Source organism: Stigmatopora argus, chromosome 1 (assembly GCF_051989625.1).
Source record: "Stigmatopora argus isolate UIUO_Sarg chromosome 1, RoL_Sarg_1.0, whole genome shotgun sequence".
In the NCBI taxonomy this organism is placed as follows: domain Eukaryota; kingdom Metazoa; phylum Chordata; class Actinopteri; order Syngnathiformes; family Syngnathidae; genus Stigmatopora; species Stigmatopora argus.
Window position 1 is genome coordinate 8,123,274 of NC_135387.1, and position 24,189 is coordinate 8,147,462.

Below are 24,189 nucleotides of genomic sequence, written 5' to 3' on the forward strand. Positions count from 1 at the left end.
TGGTGTATTTGACATGCGTACTCTTATCTGAAGTGACCTTCACAATGTCGAGGGTAATCTGCGTGGGCCAGTTTCCTCTCACACCCATCGTCCTGACTATAAGAGGAAAAGGAGTGGACTCACTCAAAAGTCAATACAGCTAGCAATAGAGGTCCAACATGTTCATTTTTGTTACAATACACATGTGCTACAGACAATTACAGTGATGTAAAAATACTCTTTCAGTACAGAAAAGCAGCTCTGGTCAAATCTGAATATGTTCGCATTCTATTGGACAGATTAAATAAAATGAAATGAAGTAAATCTCCCGATGCTATGGATTTTTGTAGCGAAATAGTACATCAGGTGGAAAAAAAATACAGAATAATCAAAATCAAATTTTAAAACTGTTCTGATCAAGAAAATTTACTTTATTTACTCAGAAACCAAGCATAAACATATGTTAAAGTAACAATAGTAATATGGAGAACAAGAGACTGAATCGCCATCTGTTAACCCAAGTTTTTCAGATAACTCTAGCCTAAAAAGAACAACATAGCCAAACTATGAAAAAAAGTCCAATTTATAGTCCGGAAAATATGGTACATACACTAAAAAAACAGCAGTGAGATAAAACATTCTTGAGAATACACAAAACTAAAATTGATTGCAGACTTTACTACGTATATACCAAATGCTTTTTGCAACTCAACCTTGTGCTATTCTGTAACATCCATAATCTGTAGACTAGTTCATTGTTTTGATTTTAACGATGCTCCTTTGTCATGAAGCACGGCCTGGCGATGAGCTAAAAGTGGAGCAGGGAGTAAAGGACATGAGGTCGTTAAGCCTGCCCAACATGAAGCCCGCCGAGAGTCAGACCCCCTACATTCTCACGCCAGCCACCGGGAGGGTGGAGCACGGTTCTCTGGGACGTCGTGAGGGCACGGATCCATTGGTGAGTCATATATATATATGTACACACCCTTCTCTCCTTTCCATCACTTCACCTTCTATTGTTCTTTTCCCCCTTGTGCCTTGTGCCCATGCAGCCCCCATTCGTACACCCATCGGGACTTTGTTGTACAAGGAGTATCTTGTTCAGTTGTACTGTGGGAATGTGTTTGTGGATTTCAGTAGCCCGTGCTAGTATTAAGTGAATCAATATTTAAAGTCCACTTGTTTTATACTGAAGTGCTTGGCTGCATGGAAGTAGGACAGTCCAGTCATCAGGTTTATGGGAACTAATGACCCTTGTCACAAGAGCCACGAGTTCTATTTCTTAAGGATGAGCAACTAGATTCCAGTTTTAAGCACGTCACTTCAGATTAACTTTAGCATTAAATCTCTACTGTACTTGGGTTAGTTATCTACCGAACACCGCTCCTGTTTGGATTCATTTAAGTTTTTCTCTGTGCTTAATATGGTAGCTCATCAAAAAAAAATCACATCTAAACATTACTACTGCATTTTTGAGTCCCTTTATAAGATGATATCTTGTAGTGTATCGAAGGCCAGGCACCATCAAATTTGAGATATATTTTATTCTAGCACTCATTATTACTATTTTTTTATTTGTTTATTAGAATAATAAAGTTGAGAGAGCAGGATTTAACAGGTTTTTCACGACAACTTTTTCCTTTGCAGCCACTCCCCCTGCTGGCTGTTAGAAAGAATACATTTGCTTTCACAGCACTCGTTTTCTTTTTAAAAAAATAATGAAAATAGAATAATACAACTGAGGTTTCATAGAAAAAACACCTAATTTAGCTGTTGATACTTCTATTTTCAAAGATTTTGACCAGAATTTTTTTGTCTCCAGACCAGTTGTCACAGGTGAAGCTGATAAGATGTGAGACAGGTACGCATGTTATTGCTTAGGGCGAGGAAAAACGGTTGAATACTTTCCAGACAGCTGTTGCAGCAAGTCTGTAAAATTAGTCATAAACGCCCAAACACGCACACGCTGTTGCATCATTTTTTTTTCTGTCTGGAAGCACAAAGGTAGTCATTATGACTAGTTATCCAGTCAATAGTCGTGATGTAGGGAGAGGACAAAGTTAGGTAGTCTGTATTAGTATCAATAAATAATGAGTAAAACATTAAGAAACGCCTGCTCGCTGCCTACGGTATATTAGCAATTAAAACATGTATTTTACAAATTAGTATGCTTTGCCTAAATAATTGTACCTTCAAGCGTTTTGGTACAAAAAATTTAAAATCCTGTTTAATCCCTTTTGCTTTCTGCTGCTGCATGAATCGTCCTTTTATTGGTGCGATAAGCCCTGCACTCTGATCAGAATTGCATACTTGCCATACTCTTTCATAGTTCCTATAAAGACAGGGACTGAACTTTTGAACTGACCTCAAGTTGAACTTTTACTTTCAGCAATAAGTAAATTCACATACTACTCCATCATGATGTTGCTTAACTGGAAACACTGCTCTATGCTTATACATTTGTGAAGCCCAAATAACTGAAAACCGTGCATAGTGTTGTAACCTTGAGTTGCTTATTAGTTTAGTAGGTATTCAGTGTCATTCCATTGCAACTGTAGCAGTTAGCCAAAACGGCCACATCTTGTTACTTGAGCTTTCCAAACCAAACAAATAAAATTCTTTCATAATGTGAAATCTAGCCGACAATTGCCAAGCTGCACCAATAAGAAATATCCAAGATAGTGTATGTGAAACCGATGCTTGGAGTACCATGTATAAATTTATGAATTGAGCCAACAGCCTCTCCAATATCTACTGCTTTCCTTTTATTATTTTTTTGCTTGCCTCTTATTCTTTGTATTATGATAAATGAAACACAAAAAATACATTTGACTATTGCTTAAAAAACGGGCAGTCCTCATTTTCCCTTAGTTACATTAATCACCTTTCAAACTCTTACCAAATTACTATTGTAATCAGAAAATATTATATTGTGTTAATTCCCTTAATTTAAATCCCACCCAGCCACCTTCAAGTTCCAATAACCATTAGCGTAGGCCCTACTGAGGGTAGGTAGGATGTTGCAGCGAGAAAGCCAATGTCAACAAAACAAACATGTTTACTAAAACATGACCTTAGTTTATGATTTGGTGATTCTATATAGAATTGAAAATGAAAGAAAGAGTTGAGATTTATATCTTCAAGATGATTTTTGCCCAAAAGAATTGCTTCACATTCCTCTAATCACACTTGGCTTCACAGGTAATTGCAGCGATGTTGTGTAGCAAAGCAGAGACATAAAGTGATTGCACTTAATTGCACTGTAATATAGTGTAATCCCACCTACCCTCATGCGAGTTCCCTCAATGTTGTTCACATGAATCGCTGGCAAGTGAAGTAAAATGCAAGACGGCTTCTGCCTTCTGACACAAGCGTGCACATTTCAGGCCCTGGCTTGTCTTTTTGTCAACAAGGCAAAGTGCAAGTATTACAGTATATAAAGTTGTCCAAGCACTTTCAGACCTTGTAACTTCTAGTAAACAATATTTTTTTTGGTAGTTTGTCCCCTCTGTAAAGTATAATTGGCCATAGAATTGACATTTTGCCACACTCCGCAAGTCTATAAAATAGCTATTGTCACTGGGATAAAGGTAGCAAGAACAAAAGGCCTTCCAAGAATAAATCTTTTGTGGGCACCCTTTCTGGTTCCAGTTAAAGACCACTATAGATTTATTGACCTTTGAGGTGGTTCCAGTTTTCACATGATCATTTCTGCACTGTGGGAAGACAACCCCAGGCCCCACATAAATGCTACATCAGTGATAAGACATTGACAAGTCTGTCAAATGAAATAATGTATTTAAGCACTCTCTTAGTATTTTTTTTTCCTTTGCCTTTTTGTGTAAAGCTATTGTGTTAAGTGATTTCAATCAATCAAATCAAAAGCCTTTATTGTCATTATACACAGCTGCGTATAACGAAATTGGTGGTGCTACTCCACAAAGTGCATTTTCCCAGTAAAAACATAAATAAGTAATATAAAACTATAAAAAGTCACATCCGGGCAAGTTAAATTCTAAAATATTGCACAATGTTATTGCACACTCCAAAGTTATTGCACAGAAGGATTGTGTGTCGTGCTAAGGCACTCGCCAGCCAATATCGGACCTGTCACATGGTTTTCAATAGGGAGTTTCGGTTGGTTGTTGGTGGGTGGTTTTGAAAATCACCGGTTGACTCAGTAGCGGCCGCGTGCGTCCTCAAGGCTGCATGCCAAAGAGTGACAAGGAAAGTGACATTAGGTTTTGGGACCCCATATGTATTTCAAACCTGCCCATTCGCAAAGCTATTTCAATATTAAGGACAATTATAGTCAAACTTCAACCAAGTCACACTCATTTTGACTCATATGTTACAAAGGGGGGGGGAAATTATTTTGATGGAAAGTGATATTGCGTGTAACCAGAGGTGGTCCTGGCTAATTTTGTGTCTTGGGCAGAAAAATTAACACAAACACCAACCCCAAAGTATTAACAAATGACATGATTTATATTCATCAAAACAGACTTAATTACATTTCATTCTTTCATATGCAGTGGTACCTCTACTTAAAAATGTTTCTACAAATAGAATATTCAGGTTACAAAAAGCCTCAATGGGGAAAAAAACGAAATCAAACATCCCCAGAAATAGAAATACACTTCCTGTATTGTTTTTTTCTCTCCTCATTATAGAGTTGCTTTCCTATTGGCTATCTCCCAACACTACTAAATCTTCCAGATTTTTTCAGAGGTTAAAAATGTTTGTCAAATAGTCCCAGAGAAGAAAAATAAAAAATGGCGCCTTCTTGAAGGACATTGACCCGTCTACTAGCTGAAATGATCCTGCAGTGTCACTATACTGTTGTATGTGGGTGGAGCAGCAGAGGTGTGTTTGGTGGTGTTTTGTGTGTACGTCGTAGTACAAAAGGTATCTCCTGACACCTCATGACTGTTTGCGTGTGTGACCTTTGGCCTATAGCACTGTGTACCTGCAGGATCAGGTCGCATTAGAGCAGGCTACCAGCGACAGTCTGTTTGGAACTTTACTACTATTGTTGTGAGGACTGTGTGTCTGAGGGAATAGAATTTTATTTTTGTGTGATCAAATAATGCGTGTTAGTCGCCTGTCGTCATGGCACAGCTGGGACCTTCTTCAAGAGATCCCAGAGTCACCACAGGAAGATAACCAAGCCGCTGACTTTAAGGTGGGAAGCACTCAGCCTTGCTAACTTGTTGGTAGGATTCATTTAGATATGTTCCCGTTTTGAAAACTTTTGACTTTCAGACAATTTGTCAAAACCTGTTCACACAAATATGAAGAAATGACTGTCAAGCCAGTAGTTAGGATTGTTACATCTCACGTGTTACTGATCTTCTCAGATTTTATTCAAGTCCAGAATAATCTATGCATTCAAACAAGAGAATTTGTTTGTTTACTATTTAATGATTGTTTTACACAGATCAATAAAATTATAATTTTGTCAAAACCTCCCCCATTTAAATCCCACTTAGCAAAAATGCAATTCCAAAAATACTCTTGCCATGTAAAAAGGCATTTTCCCTATTTGCCAATTCCCATTAACACTTACATTTTATCACCATATTTGCGTAACAAACAAATAAGAAGCAAGATTCCGTAATTTTCTTTTTATGTGCTATAATGATTTGATTTAATCAAGTAGAAATTCTTCTTGCACTTATGTCAGAGTCAAAGGTTCAAAGGATTTGTTGTACCTCTAGCTGCCAGGGCGATGACTATCAAGTAGAATGTTAGCATTTTTTTAGATGTTTTGTTTTGACTATTTTTACATTTACTTACTCCAACATCGACTTCTAAAGCCTGTGTCCTTAAAGAATAACTGCCGCCCCTATATACCGTAGGTTGGGTTAACTAGTGCAATAGCTAAAACATAAATGTTTGAGGGCATTACCAATTATTGTTTGACATGTGTCACTTAGCTACAATAAGTTCTTAGTTCACACCTACTGCAGACCTATTATAAATTATACATACAATACTATTCAATCTGTTCGTCCACTTAGCAATGAGAATCTTTGGTCTTAGCACCCAATATTGCTATTACGTTGAATTCGGACAGTGTTTGTTATGTACATTTAGTGCTATGTGCACTTAGAGTCTATCACAAATGACACGTGTGTTGGATAAAGACTGATGTTCTTCCTGGTTTACCAGGTTCTTGCAGTCTACTTAGCAGTCTGAACTTTTACTGATCAGGACTGGTCTTGTTTGCCTTTAGATTTCATTTATTTGGTTTTATTGATAATGCTTGAATGCAGCCATAGATCCAACAGAAAACTACAGCCTGCGGTTTTTAAGACTGGAGATCGAGAAAAAAAAATAGATCAGTCTCTTTGATCAGCCTTGTCATATTCAATTAACAATATGCAGATGCAAATTGACCTGTTTGGCACATTTTGAACATGCCCACAAAAAGAGTCCAATGTTAATGGTTTTCATTCAGGTCATAACACACCAAGTGGGGTACTGTATGATGATAAAAACAAGTTTCATGTTATCAATGTTTGCAGGAGGTGGAGATATTTTAAAGACAAAGTTTATGTTGACAGTATGAATTAGTGTTGTTATTTTTTTGTTAGATTACCCAGTCCTACACATACACAATTGTATTAGACCAAATATGGGGACTTGGTTCTTATGTCTATAAAGTCTAGTTTCCGTCACTATTACATTTTTTGACTACCCAGGGGGAGGTCTCAAGTTCTCTCTTACTTTGTTCTTCTTGGGGAGTTCACAAACTAAAATTGATAGGCTGCCGTTCTTAATGGATGAATCAGAATCAAATGTGGTAGGTATATTCTCTGTCGGCTTATATGTAAGGCTTGGTGCTGTATTTAATTTTTGTTTTGTATTAGGGTTGTTTAATTAGGTCGATCACAAAATTAAAATAGCTATTCCTGTTGTATTTGTGGATAGATCGGTATGAAATTCGGTAGGTGTGTTCTTTGGACATATAGTCATTAATTCGCTGGGCTGGATTTGGATTTTTTTTGTCCCTGCTTAATTACATTAATCAATTGCAAACTTTTGGTTTATTTTAGAAATGTACAGTAATACCTTGACATACAAGTGCCCCGACATACGAGGAATTTGAGATACGAGTAAAATTCCGAGCAAATATTTAACTTGAGATACGAGACAAATTATCTTCCTCGTGCAAAGATCTCTACGAGCACTGGGCGGAGCACTGCATTTTTTTCCATGTTTTTTTGGGTTAATCAGTGCAGAATAAAGGGAAACACAATGGATCCAAAGGTGCAATGACAGGTAGTGCAAAGAAAAGGCATATGATGACAATCGATATTAAGAACAAAATAATTGAAAAGCATGAGTAGTGTACGCGTGACTGAGCTGGCTTGCCAATATGTATGGAGAAACAGGAAGTTCGCTTCGAAAGCCACAGTGGAAACATTAACCTCTTTGCCTTGGTTATTGCACAAGAAGGTTTAAATTTAGTGTAACATAAGATTAAAACTTTTATAAGTGTTTATAGGAATCTAAGTTCAATTAAGTTTAATTTGAAGTTTATATTACGTTACGAGCGCATCCTTCAAGGCTCTCTCTTTCTTTCTCTCTCCCCTAGCCGCCAACTCCCCGTTGTATTGAATGTCTCATTTTATTATTAAACATCATAACCACTAGTTATTTGTTACTCTGTTAGTAGATGGTGAATTACAACCAATAAAAATATGTTTTTCCATTATAATATCCTATTTATTGGTGGGGTTTTTTCAGAGGGTGGGAACAAATTTGTATCTAGTTCATTTATATGGGAAACATAGATTTGAGAAACGATTGATTCGACATACGAGCTCAGTCCCGGAACGCATTATGCTCGTAGGAGTTTGTCATCATATCCATTTCTAGGTTGCGCAAATGTTTTGATCAGGCTAGTGTTTGGTTAGAAGCTTTCATTAAGTCTGGGGTATTTTCCCATCGTTAATCAAACCTACCTGATCAAGGAGGGTTGTTATCCATTACAAGAGTGGGAAGGGAGGCTCTTCCAATGCTTTTTACCATACAGTCCACTCCCATGTAAAGATGTTCCTCTTTCTCGGGCAAGGTTACTGCCACAAATGGCAATGATAAGATAAGCCTGAGGGCAAGGTTTAATATCATTACTGTAAATGGAGGCTTTGTTGTTGTGTGGGCCAGGTTCACACTGCCAGCGTCTGCTTATACTGCAAGCCTGTTTGAAAATGTGTGACTCAAGGGATGGTCACATCTGAATGTTTTATATATTGAAACAAATAGGAAATAATAAAAATGGAAATATGTAGGGTCAACCCCGTACAAGTTGTTTTTATTAGGACCACAGCCTCACAAGCTATTACTTTGACATTCTGCCTGCACATATATTCAAATCACCCTCTTGTTGCGAGTGGAGGTGAAGGTGGGCAGAGGTCTACTGCCTTCCCTCCTCTTTCCTGACCAACACAATGAGGCAGGATCCTCCTAGTTGCTATGACATCAGGCCAGTGTCCACGTGATATGCAAGAAGCAAAGAACTTTGGAACATCATATGGGGATCCCCATTCTTAGCAAATAAACTCAAAGGAACGAACGGCGTTACCCTGTGGCCACTCCAACCGAGCCCTGGACATTAAAGCCTACAGCAAGACAAATTGACTGGATGCAAGACAGATTTGGAACAAGAAACCGAATGAGAAAGGAAGCTGGTTCCCGAATGGGCTGCGACACTTTTGTCCGTTTAAGGGATCATTATGGTTTTTGTTAACTTTGACATGCCCCTGGCTTCAATGGTGAGTGAAGAATTAAGATAATCATAACTACTTGAATGTTGTTTGCTTGAACAGAAGAGCTTTGTTTTTGTTAACTTAAATCAATGTAAACACTGAACCTGTTGGTGAAAACAATACCAGATTGTACTGTTTTATTCACAACCGCATAAAAGCAGCAGTTGTTGACAGAATTATTTAAAATGTTATTTATCCATGGTGATCGATCATTATGAGATTTAGACAGGAATTTTAAATTTGCATTCATTTTGGGTTTGTCATACTTGTCAGCACTTCATTTATTCACACAAATAATGAAAAGGGTTTGTCACCTTCACTATGTTCCAATATTTGTTTTAGCTCTTCCTACACTCCAGAATGAATTGCGGTCCCGAAAACAAAGCAGTTCGCTCGTTTTACATTGCTGACAAAAACAATTTTCATCACTATATATTTATAAAACTTGTAACCATATATTGGTATTGGAGGTCAGTAGTTTTGTTTATAAATCTATTTTCATGACAGGCCAGGTTCCCTTTAGGCTTGCCAACTCCCTGGAAAAAAAGCTTGCCCGATAACCATCACCCTTTAGTTCCTTATGTTTTGTGTGTTTTAAAAAAAAATATATATATTATTTGACACAAACATGAACTAATTAGGTGCATATTTTAATGATATAGGCACAGCATAATGATGAGTAATAATGATCAATAATGTATTTTAATTAGAAAATATATATTAAAAATCTACAATCAAACGAATATGCAATGTTTATATTGTTTAGTATGCCCTGGGTATCTCACTCCATATAATTCTTCTCAGCAAAGTAAACTTCTAAGAAAAAAATATTCTATATGTATGTGCCGCATTATTTTCTGCCATGTTTTCTTCCATTATCTTCATGACAATCGACCGTGCATGGAACAATGAGATGAGCACGATTTCAAATTGTAATTGTAATACTTGCATGCTCATTGTTCAATAAGCAGTAGCGGTGGTGGATTTCCTTTTGATGCATATTCTTAAAAAGCACCCTACCAGTATTCGTTCCTTGTACATACTATTTTCGAGTTCCATAACAATACGAGACAAAGGGCGTCTCTTGTGGAGTGTACTTTTGTTTCTGAAACGGGATGATTCTGTTTTTCTGACTTTTGCTGGAAACGGTTGGCCTAACCCTTTAATGTTTTCATTTACTAGTAAAAACATGCTTAAAGCTACTGAATATATTTCCTATCATTCTCCGTGTACACGCATCTTGTGTAATTGTTAGCCTCCAAGGACATTGGTAAAATTCTGGAAAACTCCAGCTGCATGCACAGAACGTCTCATTGGCCTGACTGTATAACCGTTCAGCCAATCAGCTTTAAGCGCAAACACCTCGTTGGTGTTTGTTTGCGTCTGCAAAAGAATTCCATTGGAATTGTCGTTTCTTTGCTGGTGTCAATGCTTTGGAATGTGAAGTCCTCGCAACGACAATTGAAATTGTTAGTGGGGGGGATTCTCTAGCTGACCCCCCACCGGGAGATTCCTCATCACTGACAGTGCAAGCGGTAAAAACAAGTACTTCCTCAGATAGAGCAGCGGCCCCTGTTTGTTTGTTCTGTTGGTGCTTGTAAAGTAGAGTGAGCACGGCAGGCCATGTTGACAGGGGAACAATGGTGGCGGAGTATGGTCAGTCTTGAAATGGAGCAACTCTTCTGTGATGTAATGAGCATTCCCTGTGAGGAAGTGGCTGTTCTTCCCTCTCCTGTTTGTGTCTGAATGTGTTAATGGTCTTGCTGATGTCGTCTTTAACTCCAAAGTCCCCTGACAACTTCCTGTTTGTATCCCCCAATTGCGTATATCCTTATTTCCATTCGTCCATCTGGAAAATGTCTGCTTTCCCAGAAGCTGAAGCTATTTCTCTTTCATTTATCATGTAATCTTTTTCTAATGATCAGGTCATCTTATTTTAGATCAATTCAGGCATGCGTGGTTTGATCGCAAGTTTGGACTTTCTCCTTGTTAAGTCTCATCTTGTCCGATTTTGCAGGGTCAGTCCCGGCGGAGGAAGAACATGACTGAGTTTCTAGGGGAGACGAATATTCCCACACCAGATACGCTCGGGCAGTTGGGTGGCTCGCTTCCCAGTGCCGGTTCCGGTCCTGACAGCTGGAAGAACCGAGCTGCAGGCCGCTTCAGTGGCCTCTTCAGCTCCAACGCTGCTTCACCATCCTTCGGCAAGGTAAGTCTGACAAGGCTTCTTTTTCGGATAATAGCATCAGACAAAGTAGCATTGTTGCTTTTCGTGCATTCGTTGATTGTTAACATAGGGAAAAGAGAACATTAGGACAAAACAGTAGAAAGGCAACAGGGGGAGGAGGTCGGGGTGCAGGTGGTGAGATCATTTCCCTCCAAATCTTGTTGGCTCAGATATTTTCCTGCCAGCACTTATGGAAATGAGTTGTCAAAGGAAATGTTTAACACCGGTTCTCCTTACACTCGGTATTTTCTCTGTCCCATTTTTATTTCATTGTGTTGATTATTTAAAAGTGATTACAGTATTTCTGATTCGAACTTTTTAAGCATTGTGTTAGTTTTTACTACTATTACTTTGGAGTGTTATGACAAGAAGGCATAGGAGGATAATGAATAATTAACAACAATGATCCAATATGTCTTACTTGCAAGAGACACTAACTGACTAGTCTTTGCCAGATAAAAAAAAAACCTAAATATGTTTACAAGAAAAAGTTCAGCTCCCTACCTACTTTATCAATGCAATGATTAGCAATTATTGTATAAACCACCTTTTCACTAGACCAATACAATAATGTGATCTTAACCCAACATGTGATTACAACAGTACCATTCGTTATCATCTGATTATCATCATTATTGTTGTTCAGATCAACTCATTTCAAACTACTGGACTTGATTTGATTTCAATTTAAAAGTGGTTATTTCACTAGAATGAAATTGCTCAAGCAGAAAGCTTTATTTTTTTGTGTGTTTGTGTTATTGGTTTTATATATTTTTTATTTTAGTATCATACCTTTGTTGGCAATGTTTCCACTTGTGGACCACCATTGTGAATAGTCTTTACTCAAATTCAGCAAAAACGACATATAAACATTGTTACTCCATTTTAGACCACATCGCACAGTGACAGATGTCACATAAAGACAGACATACATCCGTCTGTCACCTGTTATGGGTGGCCTTAGCCCCCTTTGGCCCGAGAGCCTTCAGTGGGACCCGTTGCATCTTTTGACCAAACATGATCAATGACCCATTTCCCGAGTAATATTCCCCCTCTTAAACCCCTTTGTCAAAAAATATCCCATACACACAACAGTTTTTCCTTATCGCGTGGACGGGCCTGCATCATTATTTTTCATCGTAACAGTGGATAACTGTGTGCCTAACAGGAGGTGGACCGACTGGAGCAGCTCCAGAGCAAGCTGCATTCGTACACCTCTTTCGGGCTGCCCAAGATACCTCGTCAGCTCTCCTTCCACCAGGACTCCTGGGAGGAGGAGGATGAACAGGAGCCCGACCTGGTCCTGGAGGACAGCTGGCAGATGTTGCTGGACAACGTTGAGGTAACCCAAACAAATTTGCGGTTGAAAACTATTCCCTCAGCAATGGAGGTGACGTTTTAATCACTGCCCAGGGTTTGCCCCTGTCATGTACAATTTGTCTTTTTTTAATACTTACAGGCCACTTGTTTAAACTCATTGGCTTTTGATAAGTTTTCGTACATTTGCCCCTCCCAATCAAAATGGATTGGACGTCTCGTCCTGTAAATACCATCAAAACATAAGAATCTACAGCCAGCCTTTCTGGTTTAAATGAATTGCCATCAATAGTATGCAATGAGTTAAATACTTAAAAAAAAAGAAAAACTTTTGAGTATTACGTACTTGGGATTATACCAGGGGTGTGTTTCTGTTTTATCCATTTCATTAATTATTTTTTTTATTGTATATATATTTATAATTAGTCGGCGTAGAGGTCCACTCAACTGACTTCGGTCCTGGAGGCACGGGCTCAATTCCCGCTCGTGCCGGTATTGTTATGAGGGAGGATGGTTGGCTGTATCTCTGTGTGCCCTTTGGCCGGCTGGCAACCAGTCCAGGCTGTAGTGTGTCTTTTCGCCCGAAGTCAGCTGGGATAGACTGTGGACCCCATGAGGTTATATCTTGCATGTAGCTCCACTCCGATTGATGTTTAGCTTCTTCCATTTTTTTAATGATTTAGGATAATACATGGAGTGGAGGTGGACTGACTTAGCAGTGGAGTAGCAGGTCTCTGAGGGACAGAATTCTAGATGATACTTTCTGATTTGTTTGTACTAAATAAAAGTGTACTCGCCACTTGCTCCCCCTAGAAACACTTATTGTTCGGATACCGTACTGTTGATAAACTTTCTTCCTCCTTCACACCTTTTGATTTTACAGTACATGTGCAAACATCAAGTTCCTTCCCAACTATCAAAAGCAGTGTTCCGGAAAAGTCTAAACGTCTCAAATTATACTGGTGATTTATCACAAACACCTGGGAAGAGACGTAGTATTTTAAATGCTTACGAACCTACTGAAAGCGGATTTGTACTATTCTATATATATTCACTACAACAATCATTTATCTTTTCTAATTTCCCAGAAGGATGTTTAAAACATGAATTACATCAGTGTTAACTGCAAGCAAATGTTCATGACTAGCCATGACTACCAGACTGACCATTTATTGCTTTGATAGTGTCCGTGCAGTGATTACATAACATTGGAAATTTACATAGTTGTTCTACTGTGTGTGCTTTTTGTATCCACAGACCTGTTTGACTCACGCTTGTTTATGTGTATGTTTTAGATTTTGACAAGGAAACAGTTCCACCAACAGGAGGCTATATGGGAGCTGCTACACACAGAGGCCACCTACATTAAAAAACTCAGAGTCATCACTGACGTAAGTCCAACAAAACAGATACTGTACATTGGCATGCACGCAAAAGTCACAGATTGAAACTTTGTCGGAAGTCTTAAAAGATAAAGTGGCTTTTGTACACCTCCTCAAAGCATTAATCATCAGTCATCCAATCAAAAAAGTGTATACTATGAGCAGATTAAATTACCTGTGATGTGTAAAAGGAACTTGATTCTAGTGAACTCTGTTAATTTTATTGATTTCCTTGCAGCTCTTCATGTGCGGCCTACTCAACCTGCAAGAGAGCGGCCTACTGACTGAAGTGGAACCTACACGTCTCTTCAGCAACATCCAGGAGATTTTGCGTCTGCACACGTCACTCTGGAACCAGGTCATGCGCCCACTGTTGGAGAAGGCCAGACAGGCGCGGGCTTTGCTTGACCCCACTGATCTCCAGCATGGATTTAGGATGGTATGTAACCTGGAACAGTCAAATTATTGTCTTTGTCTAGATAAAAAAGGGGATTGTGATTAAAACTGTCAGTCTTTTTTTTCTTTTGGAGTAGCCATATTTTTCTCAACATCTTGTTACTTCTTGCACACAATCATAATCATAACCATAGCCATAACTTTGTAAAAACATGAATAGTAAATAAACATTATAGTCGTGTGTTAGTTTAGTTCATTTTTCATTTTTTGTCAATATTTTTATTTTTTTATTTTTTTATTATAAAATAACCAACCAAAGAGGCACATTTTAAATAAGAAAACAGGGATCAAATTGTTAGTAAAAATGATCTGTTTTAGATCTGACACCCAAAAATTTACAGTTATGAGAAATGACTCTACAAAAAATTGTGTTCACAACATTATCGCTTTCATCAGTTTCTTCATGATACAGTGGTACCTCGTCATACGACCGCTCGTCATACAATATTCTCGTTTTACGACGGAAATTTCGATCGAATAATTCGCCCGTGATCCGGTCAAAATTTCGTGATGCGACCAAGCCAGGTGGCCATGGCACTGTCTTTTTTGCATCTCTTTCGTGTATAAAATATGTCTACGAGCACTGGGCGGACTTTGCATTTCCACACCCGTTTTCCCCCCACTTGGTCTACATTTACATACCAGGTAAACAACAATGGATCGGCAGAGTTTTGTAAAGAAAAGATCTGGAATATACACTCGGTAATCAGACACGGGGAAGCGGCAAGTTCCAAACAACTCTTGATGCGTTCGTTTTGAAGGCTCTGGCGGAACGTCGGGGTGGGGTCAACCCATTACAAAGGTAAAAAAGATTAAAACAAAATTAGAATTCAGTTTTGTGTGAAGTTACATTAAACATTGAGTGTCTGTATATATTAATCCAAGTTAATTTAAATTTGTTTGTTCGTTTACGAGTGCCGTGGATAAAGTCCCCCCAACACCTCCCCCCGCCTCCGTGTGTGTCGTTCCCTTCCCCTCCACGAAATGCGTCTAATTTTACTTCTATCAAACACATTTTATTACTATTAAACCACTCTTTATTTATTACTTTGTCAATACATGGCGAATTAAAAGAAATAAAACATGTCTTACACGAGTGCGTCGTTGCCGTGGATAAAGTCCCCCCCAACACCTCCCCCCGCCTCCGTGTGTGTCGTTGCCTTCCCCTCCGCGAAATGCGTCTAATTTTACTTCTATTAAACACATTTTATTACTATTAAACCACTCGTTATTTATTACTTTGTCAATACATGGCGAATTAGAAGAAATAAAACATGTTTTACACGAGTGCGTCGTTGCCGTGGATAAAGTCCCCCCCAACACCTCCCCCTGCCTCCGTGTGTGTCGTTGCCTTCCCCTCCGCGAAATGCGTCTAATTTTACTTCTATTAAACACATTTTATTACTATTAAACCACTTGTTATTTATTACTTTGTCAATATATGGCGAATTAGAAGAAATAAAACATTTTTTCCAATCCAATATCCTGTTTTTGGTGTTTTTTCAGAGGGTTGGAACGAATTAATTTGTTTTCCATTCATTTCAATGGGAAACGTCCGCTCGAGTTACGAGAATCTCGTCATACGATCTCAGTCTCGGAACGGATTACGATCGTATGTCGAGGTACCACTGTACAAGTATTACAATGTAAAAATTATAAAATAAAATTCAAGGTACATGCAAAAAAAAGCCCTGGCAATTATCAGGCAATAACTTAACCATCCCCCTGCCATTTATACTAACTAGATTACTGCATGTTTTACCTAGTAAATGATAGCGGACTAAACTGCATATACTAAGTGTAGTGTTGGCGTTTGTGTTCAGTTTGCCTCCAGATTCAAGCCGTATATCTGTTACTGCATGGAGGAGGAAAGCTGCATGGAAAACATGCGAGCGCTTCTCAGGGACAATGAGCTCTTCAGGACCTACGTCACCGTCAGTCAATGTTTCATCCATCTCATAGTTTTGTTGTTTCTGTGCTTGTTACGTATTAATAAGTGTCTTGTCTGTCGACAGTGGGGTGAGACACACAAACAGTGCAACCGTCTAAAGTTGGCGGACATGTTGGCAAAGCCTCACCAGCGACTGACCAAATACCCCCTCCTGCTGAAGAGCGTGCTCAAGAAGACAGACGATTCGGTCACCCGTGATGTCATCAGCGGTATGGTAGGTGCCGATTGATTGTCCAGTGGCCACACATTTTTCATTAAAGCCAGTTTTCCTAAAAATCACGCATGGCCCTTGACCTGTATAGGTGGCCGCCGTGGAGAGCTTCATCGACAGTGTCAATTCGCACATGCGTCAGCGTGAAGAGCAGCAGAAGCTGGCTACCATTTCTGCCCGTATTGAATCCTACGAGGCAGTAGAGGCCAGTAGCCAAGAGGTAGAGAAGGTGAGGAGACATGAAAGAGCTCAGAACAGCCCATTTTAAGTACACCTTAAAATTTTGAATCAAATACATTTTAGATCTTTTTTTTTAACATAATTCCAATTCTCAGGAGAAAAAACAAAACAAAAACAAAAAAATAATATATATATGTATGTGTATATATATATATATGTATATTTATGTATGCATGTATATATTTATGTATGTGTATGTATATGTATATGTGTATATATATATATATATATATATATATATATATATATATATATATATATATGTGTGTGTGTGTGTATATATATATATATATATATATATATATATATATATATATATATATATATATATATACACTATGTGTGTGTGTGAAAAGTTTACATACACTTGTGAAGAACATAATATCATGGCTCTCTTGAGTTTCCAGTTATTTCTACAACTCTGATTTTTCTCTGATAGAGTGATTGGAACAGATACTTCTTTGTCACAAAAAACATTCATGAAGTTTGGTTCTTTTATGACTTTATTATGGATGAACAGAAAAAAGTGATCAAATCTGCTGGGTCAAAAATATACATACAGCAGCGCTAATATTTGGTTACATGTCCCTTGGCCATTTTCACTTCAATTAGGCGCTTTTGGTAGCCATCCACAAGCTTCTGGTTGAATCTTTGACCACTCTTGACAGAATTGGTGCAGTTCAATTAAATTTGATGGCTATCTGACATGAACTTGTTTCTTCAGCATTGTCCACAAGTTCTCAATGGGGTTTAAGTCAGGACTTTGGGAAGGCCATTCAAAAACCTTAATTTTAGCCTGATTTAGCCATTCCATTACCACTTTTGATGTGTGTTTGGGGTTATTGTCCTGTTGGAACACCCAACTGCGCCCAAGACCCAATCTTCGGGCTGATGACTTTAGGTTACCTTGAAGAATTTGAAGTGCCATGCACTTTATACTTACAAAATATTGTTTGCACTGTTGCTCTTGGGACCTGCAGCTGCTTTGAAATGGCTCCAAGTGACTTTCCTGACTTGTTCAAATCAAGGATTCACTTTTTCAGATCCATGCTGCGCTCCTTTGACTTTCCCATTGTAGCGTTTGTGGGCGTTTGCATCCAATGAGCCCTATTTAAATGGCCTCAGAGAAGTCACCAGCTGTAGTCACTCATAATCACTCACAAGAAGTTAAGAGGCCATGCTATGAAGCTCATTTCACTGACACAACTTTCTAAGTCACCAAAATTGCTAATTCGTGTTGCTGTATGTATATTTATGACCCAGCAGATTTGCTCACTTTTTCTGTTAACCCATAATAAATTCATAAAAGAACCAAACTTCATGAATGTTTTTGTGAAGAAGTATCTGTTCCAATCACTCTATCAGAGAAAAATCAGTGTTGTAGAAATAACTGGAAATTCAAGAGAGCCATGACATTATGTTCTTCACAAGTGTATGTAAACTTTTGACCACAACTGTGTGTGTGTGTGTGTATGTATGTATGTATGTATGAATATATATATATATATATATATATATATATATATATATATATATATATATATATATATATATATATATATGTATATGTATGTATGTGTGTGTGTGTGTGTATGTATATATGTATGTGTATATATACAGTGGTACCTCGACATACGAGCAATTCGAGATACGAGTAACATTTCGGGCAAATATTTATCTTGAGATACGAGACAAATTTTGATATACGAGCAGACAGCGGACGTGAGATGCTGCTCATAAGAACATCATGGGCACTGTCTCTCTCCCCGCAACTCCCTCGTGTGAATTATCAGGTCGCAACTCCCTCTTTGTAATGTCTCCGCGAGCCCTGGGTGGAGCGTTGCATTTTTTCAGTGTTTTTTTCCCGTTAGTCAGTGCGGATGGCGTATATACTACTTCTCTTTGGCAAGTGGTCGTGTGTTATCCTATTGTGAGGACATTTGTGTGCATCATTTTGGGAATATTTTGAAGGAAATACAAACTCAAACAACCCTCAATATTGACTGAAAGTCAGTGTGCAGGCGGGACAAAAAGAGCCAACCCGGGAGAAGAAAGGTATCAAAATGTCAAACAAAATTAGAATTAAGTTTAGTGTTAGGTTTGATTAAACTTATTTTTGAGTGTGTCTGCATCGTAATCCTAGTTCATTTAAATTTGTTTATGTTATGTTACGATAGTGTTGCCGTGCCGTTCTGGAAATATCACTTTTGGAAACAGAAAAATAGACATAACTTTTAGAGGAGAGTATTTGGTGACATAATCAACACGCATGTTCCTGCTCAGATCCTCAAAGAGTACAACCACTTCGATCTTATGGCTCCCATGAAAGGAACATCAGTCGAGGAGACTCGACAGCTTCATCTGGAAGGCGCGCTTAGGATGAAAGAGGGCAAAGACAGCAGGGTAATGCTCCTGCTTTCGATTTGTCTGCCTGTTTGTTTTTCAAAATTTTGACTAACTATCTTCACTTTAGATGGATGTGTACTGCTTCCTTTTCACTGATTTGCTGCTCATTACCAAGCCCGTGAAGAGAGTAGAGAAGGTCAAAATTATCCGGCAGCCTCTCCTCATCCACAACATTGTCTGCAAGGATTTGAAAGACACAGGTGTGAAGTGATTTTCTCCCACGTGGGTTGTAAATGCTAGAATTGGTAAGAGTTTTGTCAACATTTTTTTGTAACTGTGAACTCTTTTTTTCTTCCCCTCTATCTCTGTAGGCTCCTTCATCCTCGTCTACCTCAATGAATTCAGGAACGTTGTGGCCGCGTACACTTTCCAAGCCAACAGCGCCGCCCAGGGGCGAAGCTGGATCGAGTCAATCTGCAACGTCCAGGTTTGCACTCTTGCCATCTCCTCCAACGTTGATGCAGCAGGGAGGTGACATCGCTTCGTCTAACTTGTCTCTTTTAATGACAGAATCAATTTCAAAGGCTCCACACTGAGGAAGAGACCCGACTGCAGACTTCTCTCATGAGTTGCACGGTGGGTGAGGAAGAGCAGGATGAGGAAGAGGGTGATGAGAGCAGCAACTCTACTGCAAGTTCGCCATATCTGAGACACAAAGACCAGCATAATTTAAGGTGAAGGAAGAAGATTGATTATTGGGCACCCATTTAACTCCCATAGATGGGCTGTAACGTCCAATCTCTTGTGACTGGGAGAGGAATAATCACTGCCAGGCCACAAAGGCGAAATGGATTGGACGTCTAGCGCCATTAACAGCACTGAAATATAAGCATTCACAGCCAGCCCTTCCAGTTTTCAATGAGTTGTCAATGGCAGGCAATAAGGGAAATATTGTGAAATCTAAAAAAAATAATAATAAAAAATCAAATTTGAGTGTTATTGGGGACCATAAAAAAACTATGTATTTCTGATTTTTCTCATTTTAATGTTTTAATTTTTTAATTACATTTTTCTTAAGTTAAAATCTTCATATTCCTAAAAATGTATAAAAATGTTTTTTTTTTAATTTAAATTTATTATAATCATGTAATCAAAATTTTGTTCAAACTTGTGGACATCACATTTTTGTCGTGTCGGCCAAAATATCAATATTTGGTATGTAAATCTGGCCTACATGGCTGCCCACATGTGTGGATGCCCTGTCTTAATTGTAATTATGTAGTACATATTTTTTATTGCCGAGCATTTTTTTAAAAATATTTTGATGACATTTTTGAAAAATAATGTTAATAAAAATAACACTAGTTGAAATCAAAATGAATAAAAACAGAACTACACTCTGTTGATGGCCACAATCATAATTTTTAAAATTATTTGTTAATTTCAGAACAATTTACTCATTGCCTGCCATTTTCAGTCAACATGCAAGAATGGTTAGCCAAGGTTTACTTAATATTTTCTTCTGTTGACTTGCAGTCAATCGGACGGTTCCACTGAGACGTTGTCAGTAATGGAAGTTGACATGCCGACCGAGTCGCAAGCGTCTTCTGCTGCCAGCGTTGTTCTGGAGGGACACACCGACACAGCCTCCGGCGTGTCCACCCTGTCAGAAGTTGAAAGGCCCGCCGGTATCCACAGGACCTCCTCCAGCGAAGAGCTGGACCCTCAGTGTCGCTCTCTCTCCATGGACAGTGCCTACGGTACGCTTTCCCCAGTGTCACTCCTTCGAGAACTTCAGCCACCACAAAGTGAAGAAGAGGGCACTGAGGAGGAAGAGGAGGAGGAAGATTCCGCCTCGCTTGGCTCACAGTTGTCGGTGATCCAGCCATGCAAACCTCGAAGGTGGGCTCATATACAGCCAAGACTCCTCTGCCTCCAGAAGCAGTCTCCTCTGGCGTTATCACGCTCCGAGGACAACCTCCTGCAACGTCTCTCCGCCAAAACTCCGGCCTCGTGCAACCCGCCACACACAGACACCTCTTCGCTAGCGCACAGCAAAAGCCTGTCAGAACTCGGGAGCAACGGCGCCGACTTCTTATCCGTCGACCTCCGCCGGGACCTCCTCGATGCGGTTCTTCCCCGTGTCACAGATGAGGCTGCAAAAAGGGAGTCCAAACCAACGGATGGCGCGGATCTGAAAGAAATGTCGCCCAGACCCAGGAAGTCGCCGGCCCAGCAGCACAAGAAACTGACGCTAGCACAGCTTTATCGAATACGTACCTCTCTGGTCCTCAACTCTACGCTCACCGCATCGTAAGTGCATACACTTCTCACAAAAAGTTAGATTAACTGGGTTTTTGGCTGAAATCGCCATTAACCTAAAAGGCACTGGATAATTTCAGATCAGTTTTTTGATTTAGCTTATTTGATCAATGTGTCCAATTAGTATAGCTTTCGGTACCATTTGGTGGCATATGCTGATTTTTATTCACAACTGGCTCTGTTAGTGAAGGTTCATTTATAGAGGTTTGAATCAGCAATTCGATTATTATTTTTTATGTGGGGGCTACAATACGATATTTGCTGATTTTACAAAGTCTGCCATAATTCGATTCAAGGGCCTTCATTTGGTTTGATTAAATATTATGGACACATTTAACACACTTACATTGCACTTGAAACAATTAAAAAACAAATTAATTTCTTTACAACTTTGCTAAACATTTCAAGTATTTTAAAGACAATTATTGTTTTTGTTTTTTTTTAAGCGGCATATCAATTGCATCAACATGTCAATATATTTTGGACTTTGGGCCAATTTATTTCCTGGATCAGTTCAAATTTGTATTGGATTGGATAACTTTATTCATCCCGTATTCGGGAAATTTCATTGTGACAGTAGCAGGAAAAGGCATAGTTATAAGTTAGACAGTTGAAGTAATCCAGTGTTTCTGCTATATTAATATGACACTGCTTCAAATGTCCTTTCTTAATACATTGCATAATTGCTGATATTTTTGAAACCATGGAGACTTTACCACAAATCTTAAGTGGAAGACCAAGTGGCTGTAGTGGCGTGTCTTAGGTCTTCTACTGTTAGAATGTGGTGTTATTCTCAAACTCTAGCCTAGGGGCCGCTGTGGGTGCACGCATTTGTTCCAACCAATCCAGCACAGACAGTTTACCCAGTGAGGTTTCTGGGGAAACAAGAAGCACATGACTGAAATCCACTGATTGCACTTGTAAGACAACAGATTGGTAAAAAGATTTCTTCTTGATGGGTTGGAACAAAAACCTGCACCCACTGCAACCTTTTGTAGAATAGTTTGCCTACCCCTGCCCTAAACCAGGGCCTAAACCTGTTTTTTGTTCCTACCAATCCAGCACATAAAGTTTAAACAATGAGTAGCACCTGACTACAACCAACTGATTACACTTGTTAGACGCCAGATTGGTGAAAAGGATTTATCCTGTTGGTTTAGAATGAAATCCTGCACCGAATGCATTTTATAGTCCAGGAGAATAAAGCAAAAAAAAAAATTCTTTCCAATCTATCTTATCCTATCTTCCAAAAATACACAGTATTTTTTGTTGCTTTTTAAAGAGAGAGAAATAGAAAAAATACAATTTCTTTTTTTTTTTTTGTCATTGATTTTTCATTGATGACTAGAATTTTTCTGTAAATTTTATCTAAGCTAGAAACATGCATCTGTCACACACGGTTGGTTCACTTTCACAGGCTACACAAAATGATGTGGCCTTTGTTCCTCACCACTGAAACCTCAGAGATAAAATGTTACAAAGTTTGTTGTGGAAGTTTTCTTCCAGAAGGTTCGAAATGTGAATTTCATCTGTAAAGTCTATCATACATTTTAGTTCCATCCTGAAGTTTTCATGACTAACCTACACTTGATTGATGCATTGTAGTTCTTGAAAACTGATTTTGAATCTTCTCCATTCAACAGAGAGGTGTAACCATAAGCTTGTCTTTCCTGCGGGAAACACCACTGCACTCTTCTAAGCTTTTTCTCAATGTCACGACGCTGCCCTGGCTCGCTATGGCGTGCACCAACAACAAGCACCGCTTCCTTCCTCCCCCGTCCCAACCGCTAGCTTGGAGCAAGTGGCGGCCAAGTGACTCTTTCACTGCTTGCACTTTGCGGAGGACTTAGCCACAGAGGAGGCCGCTAGAAGGACAAATGGGGGTCCCAAAATCTTGTACAAGACCCAGAGTGGAGGTTTTTGTGGCTTTTTGATTTTGTTCGACAAGAGGAAAGAAAGACATTTTGTTTAGGAATGAAGAAGAATGACTAAGGAGGAAACTACGTACATTTTCCGTTCAATGTTTTGCTTGAATGATCAAGGACCAAAAGTTAGACCAAAGACGAGTCCATCAGGTTTTTCTCCTAGCTGCGGGCATTTTTTTTAATTTGATTTTGTTGGAGCTTTCCTGTGCTGCACTGTATCAAAACACGCACGATCGTTGTTGTTTTTTTTCCATTTTGTAGCAAGACCTGGACGAATTTGTTTGGTATTGAATATTAAGTGTGACAGAACACTTGAAGACTTGATTTTGCAAACTTAAATACGTTTATGTTTCTGTTTTGTCAATGTTTCATATTTATTTTAGACAAAGGAGTATTAAGGTCCCACTGATGAAACAACTAATATGCTGTACTTCTAGAGTTGAATCACAAGACTAAAGTTGTAATACTATGGGAAATGTGTAAAAATATTCAGGAAATGTGGCAAATTTTGCATATATATATATATATATATATATATATATATATATATATATATATATATATATATATATATATATATATGAGATATTGAATTGGAAATTAGTTAAACCATGTCACATAAAAATGTGCAAAATTTGCCACATTCTAGGAAAGTCACAATTTTCTCAGATTATTACATTTTTTCCCATGTTGGTCCAAATATTCCTTTGTTAATTCTCTGCTATATTCTATGTATAAATATAAATAAGTGCTTCCAACATTTGTACATTCGTTTTTTGTTGTTGTTGTTGTCCTAGTCTTAAAATGAGTTTCCTCGTCAGTAACTAACATGTTTGCAACAGAATCATGACAATAAAGTGTTTTACGGAATAAAAAGAACATGCACACAGTGGAGAGTGCGTTGCAATCCCTGCTTTAAAGAATTAATCCACCTTAATGGAGCTAACGCGCATTAAACCCTTTTGGACTCAGACAACAGGTGGTGAAAGAACATTCGCCTTTTTTTCTATGGTGAGAAACGGCGTCTGTAACCCTCAAGAGAAGCTGGAAGTGGGC

The 24,189-nt window shown here is 38.6% G+C and overlaps 1 protein-coding gene across 4 annotated transcripts in view; it reads left to right on the forward strand.

Moving 5' to 3' along the window:
• Nucleotides 1–24,027, forward strand: part of plekhg5b (pleckstrin homology domain containing, family G (with RhoGef domain) member 5b) — a 51,718-nt gene extending 27,691 nt beyond the window's left edge. For all 4 annotated transcript variants that reach the window (XM_077605309.1, XM_077605318.1, XM_077605336.1 and 1 more), the window contains 14 exons: nt 771–937; nt 10,774–10,965; nt 12,152–12,325; nt 13,596–13,691; nt 13,921–14,121; nt 15,962–16,072; nt 16,154–16,303; nt 16,392–16,529; nt 18,824–18,943; nt 19,014–19,146; nt 19,258–19,373; nt 19,457–19,620; nt 20,423–21,199; nt 22,852–24,027. In XM_077605309.1, the coding sequence (XP_077461435.1) occupies nt 771–937; nt 10,774–10,965; nt 12,152–12,325; nt 13,596–13,691; nt 13,921–14,121; nt 15,962–16,072; nt 16,154–16,303; nt 16,392–16,529; nt 18,824–18,943; nt 19,014–19,146; nt 19,258–19,373; nt 19,457–19,620; nt 20,423–21,199; nt 22,852–22,861 (2,549 nt within the window). In that variant the 3' untranslated portion in view covers nt 22,862–24,027. The remainder of the gene's footprint in view (nt 1–770; nt 938–10,773; nt 10,966–12,151; nt 12,326–13,595; nt 13,692–13,920; nt 14,122–15,961; nt 16,073–16,153; nt 16,304–16,391; nt 16,530–18,823; nt 18,944–19,013; nt 19,147–19,257; nt 19,374–19,456; nt 19,621–20,422; nt 21,200–22,851) is intronic.
• Nucleotides 24,028–24,189: the final 162 nt, after the last annotated feature.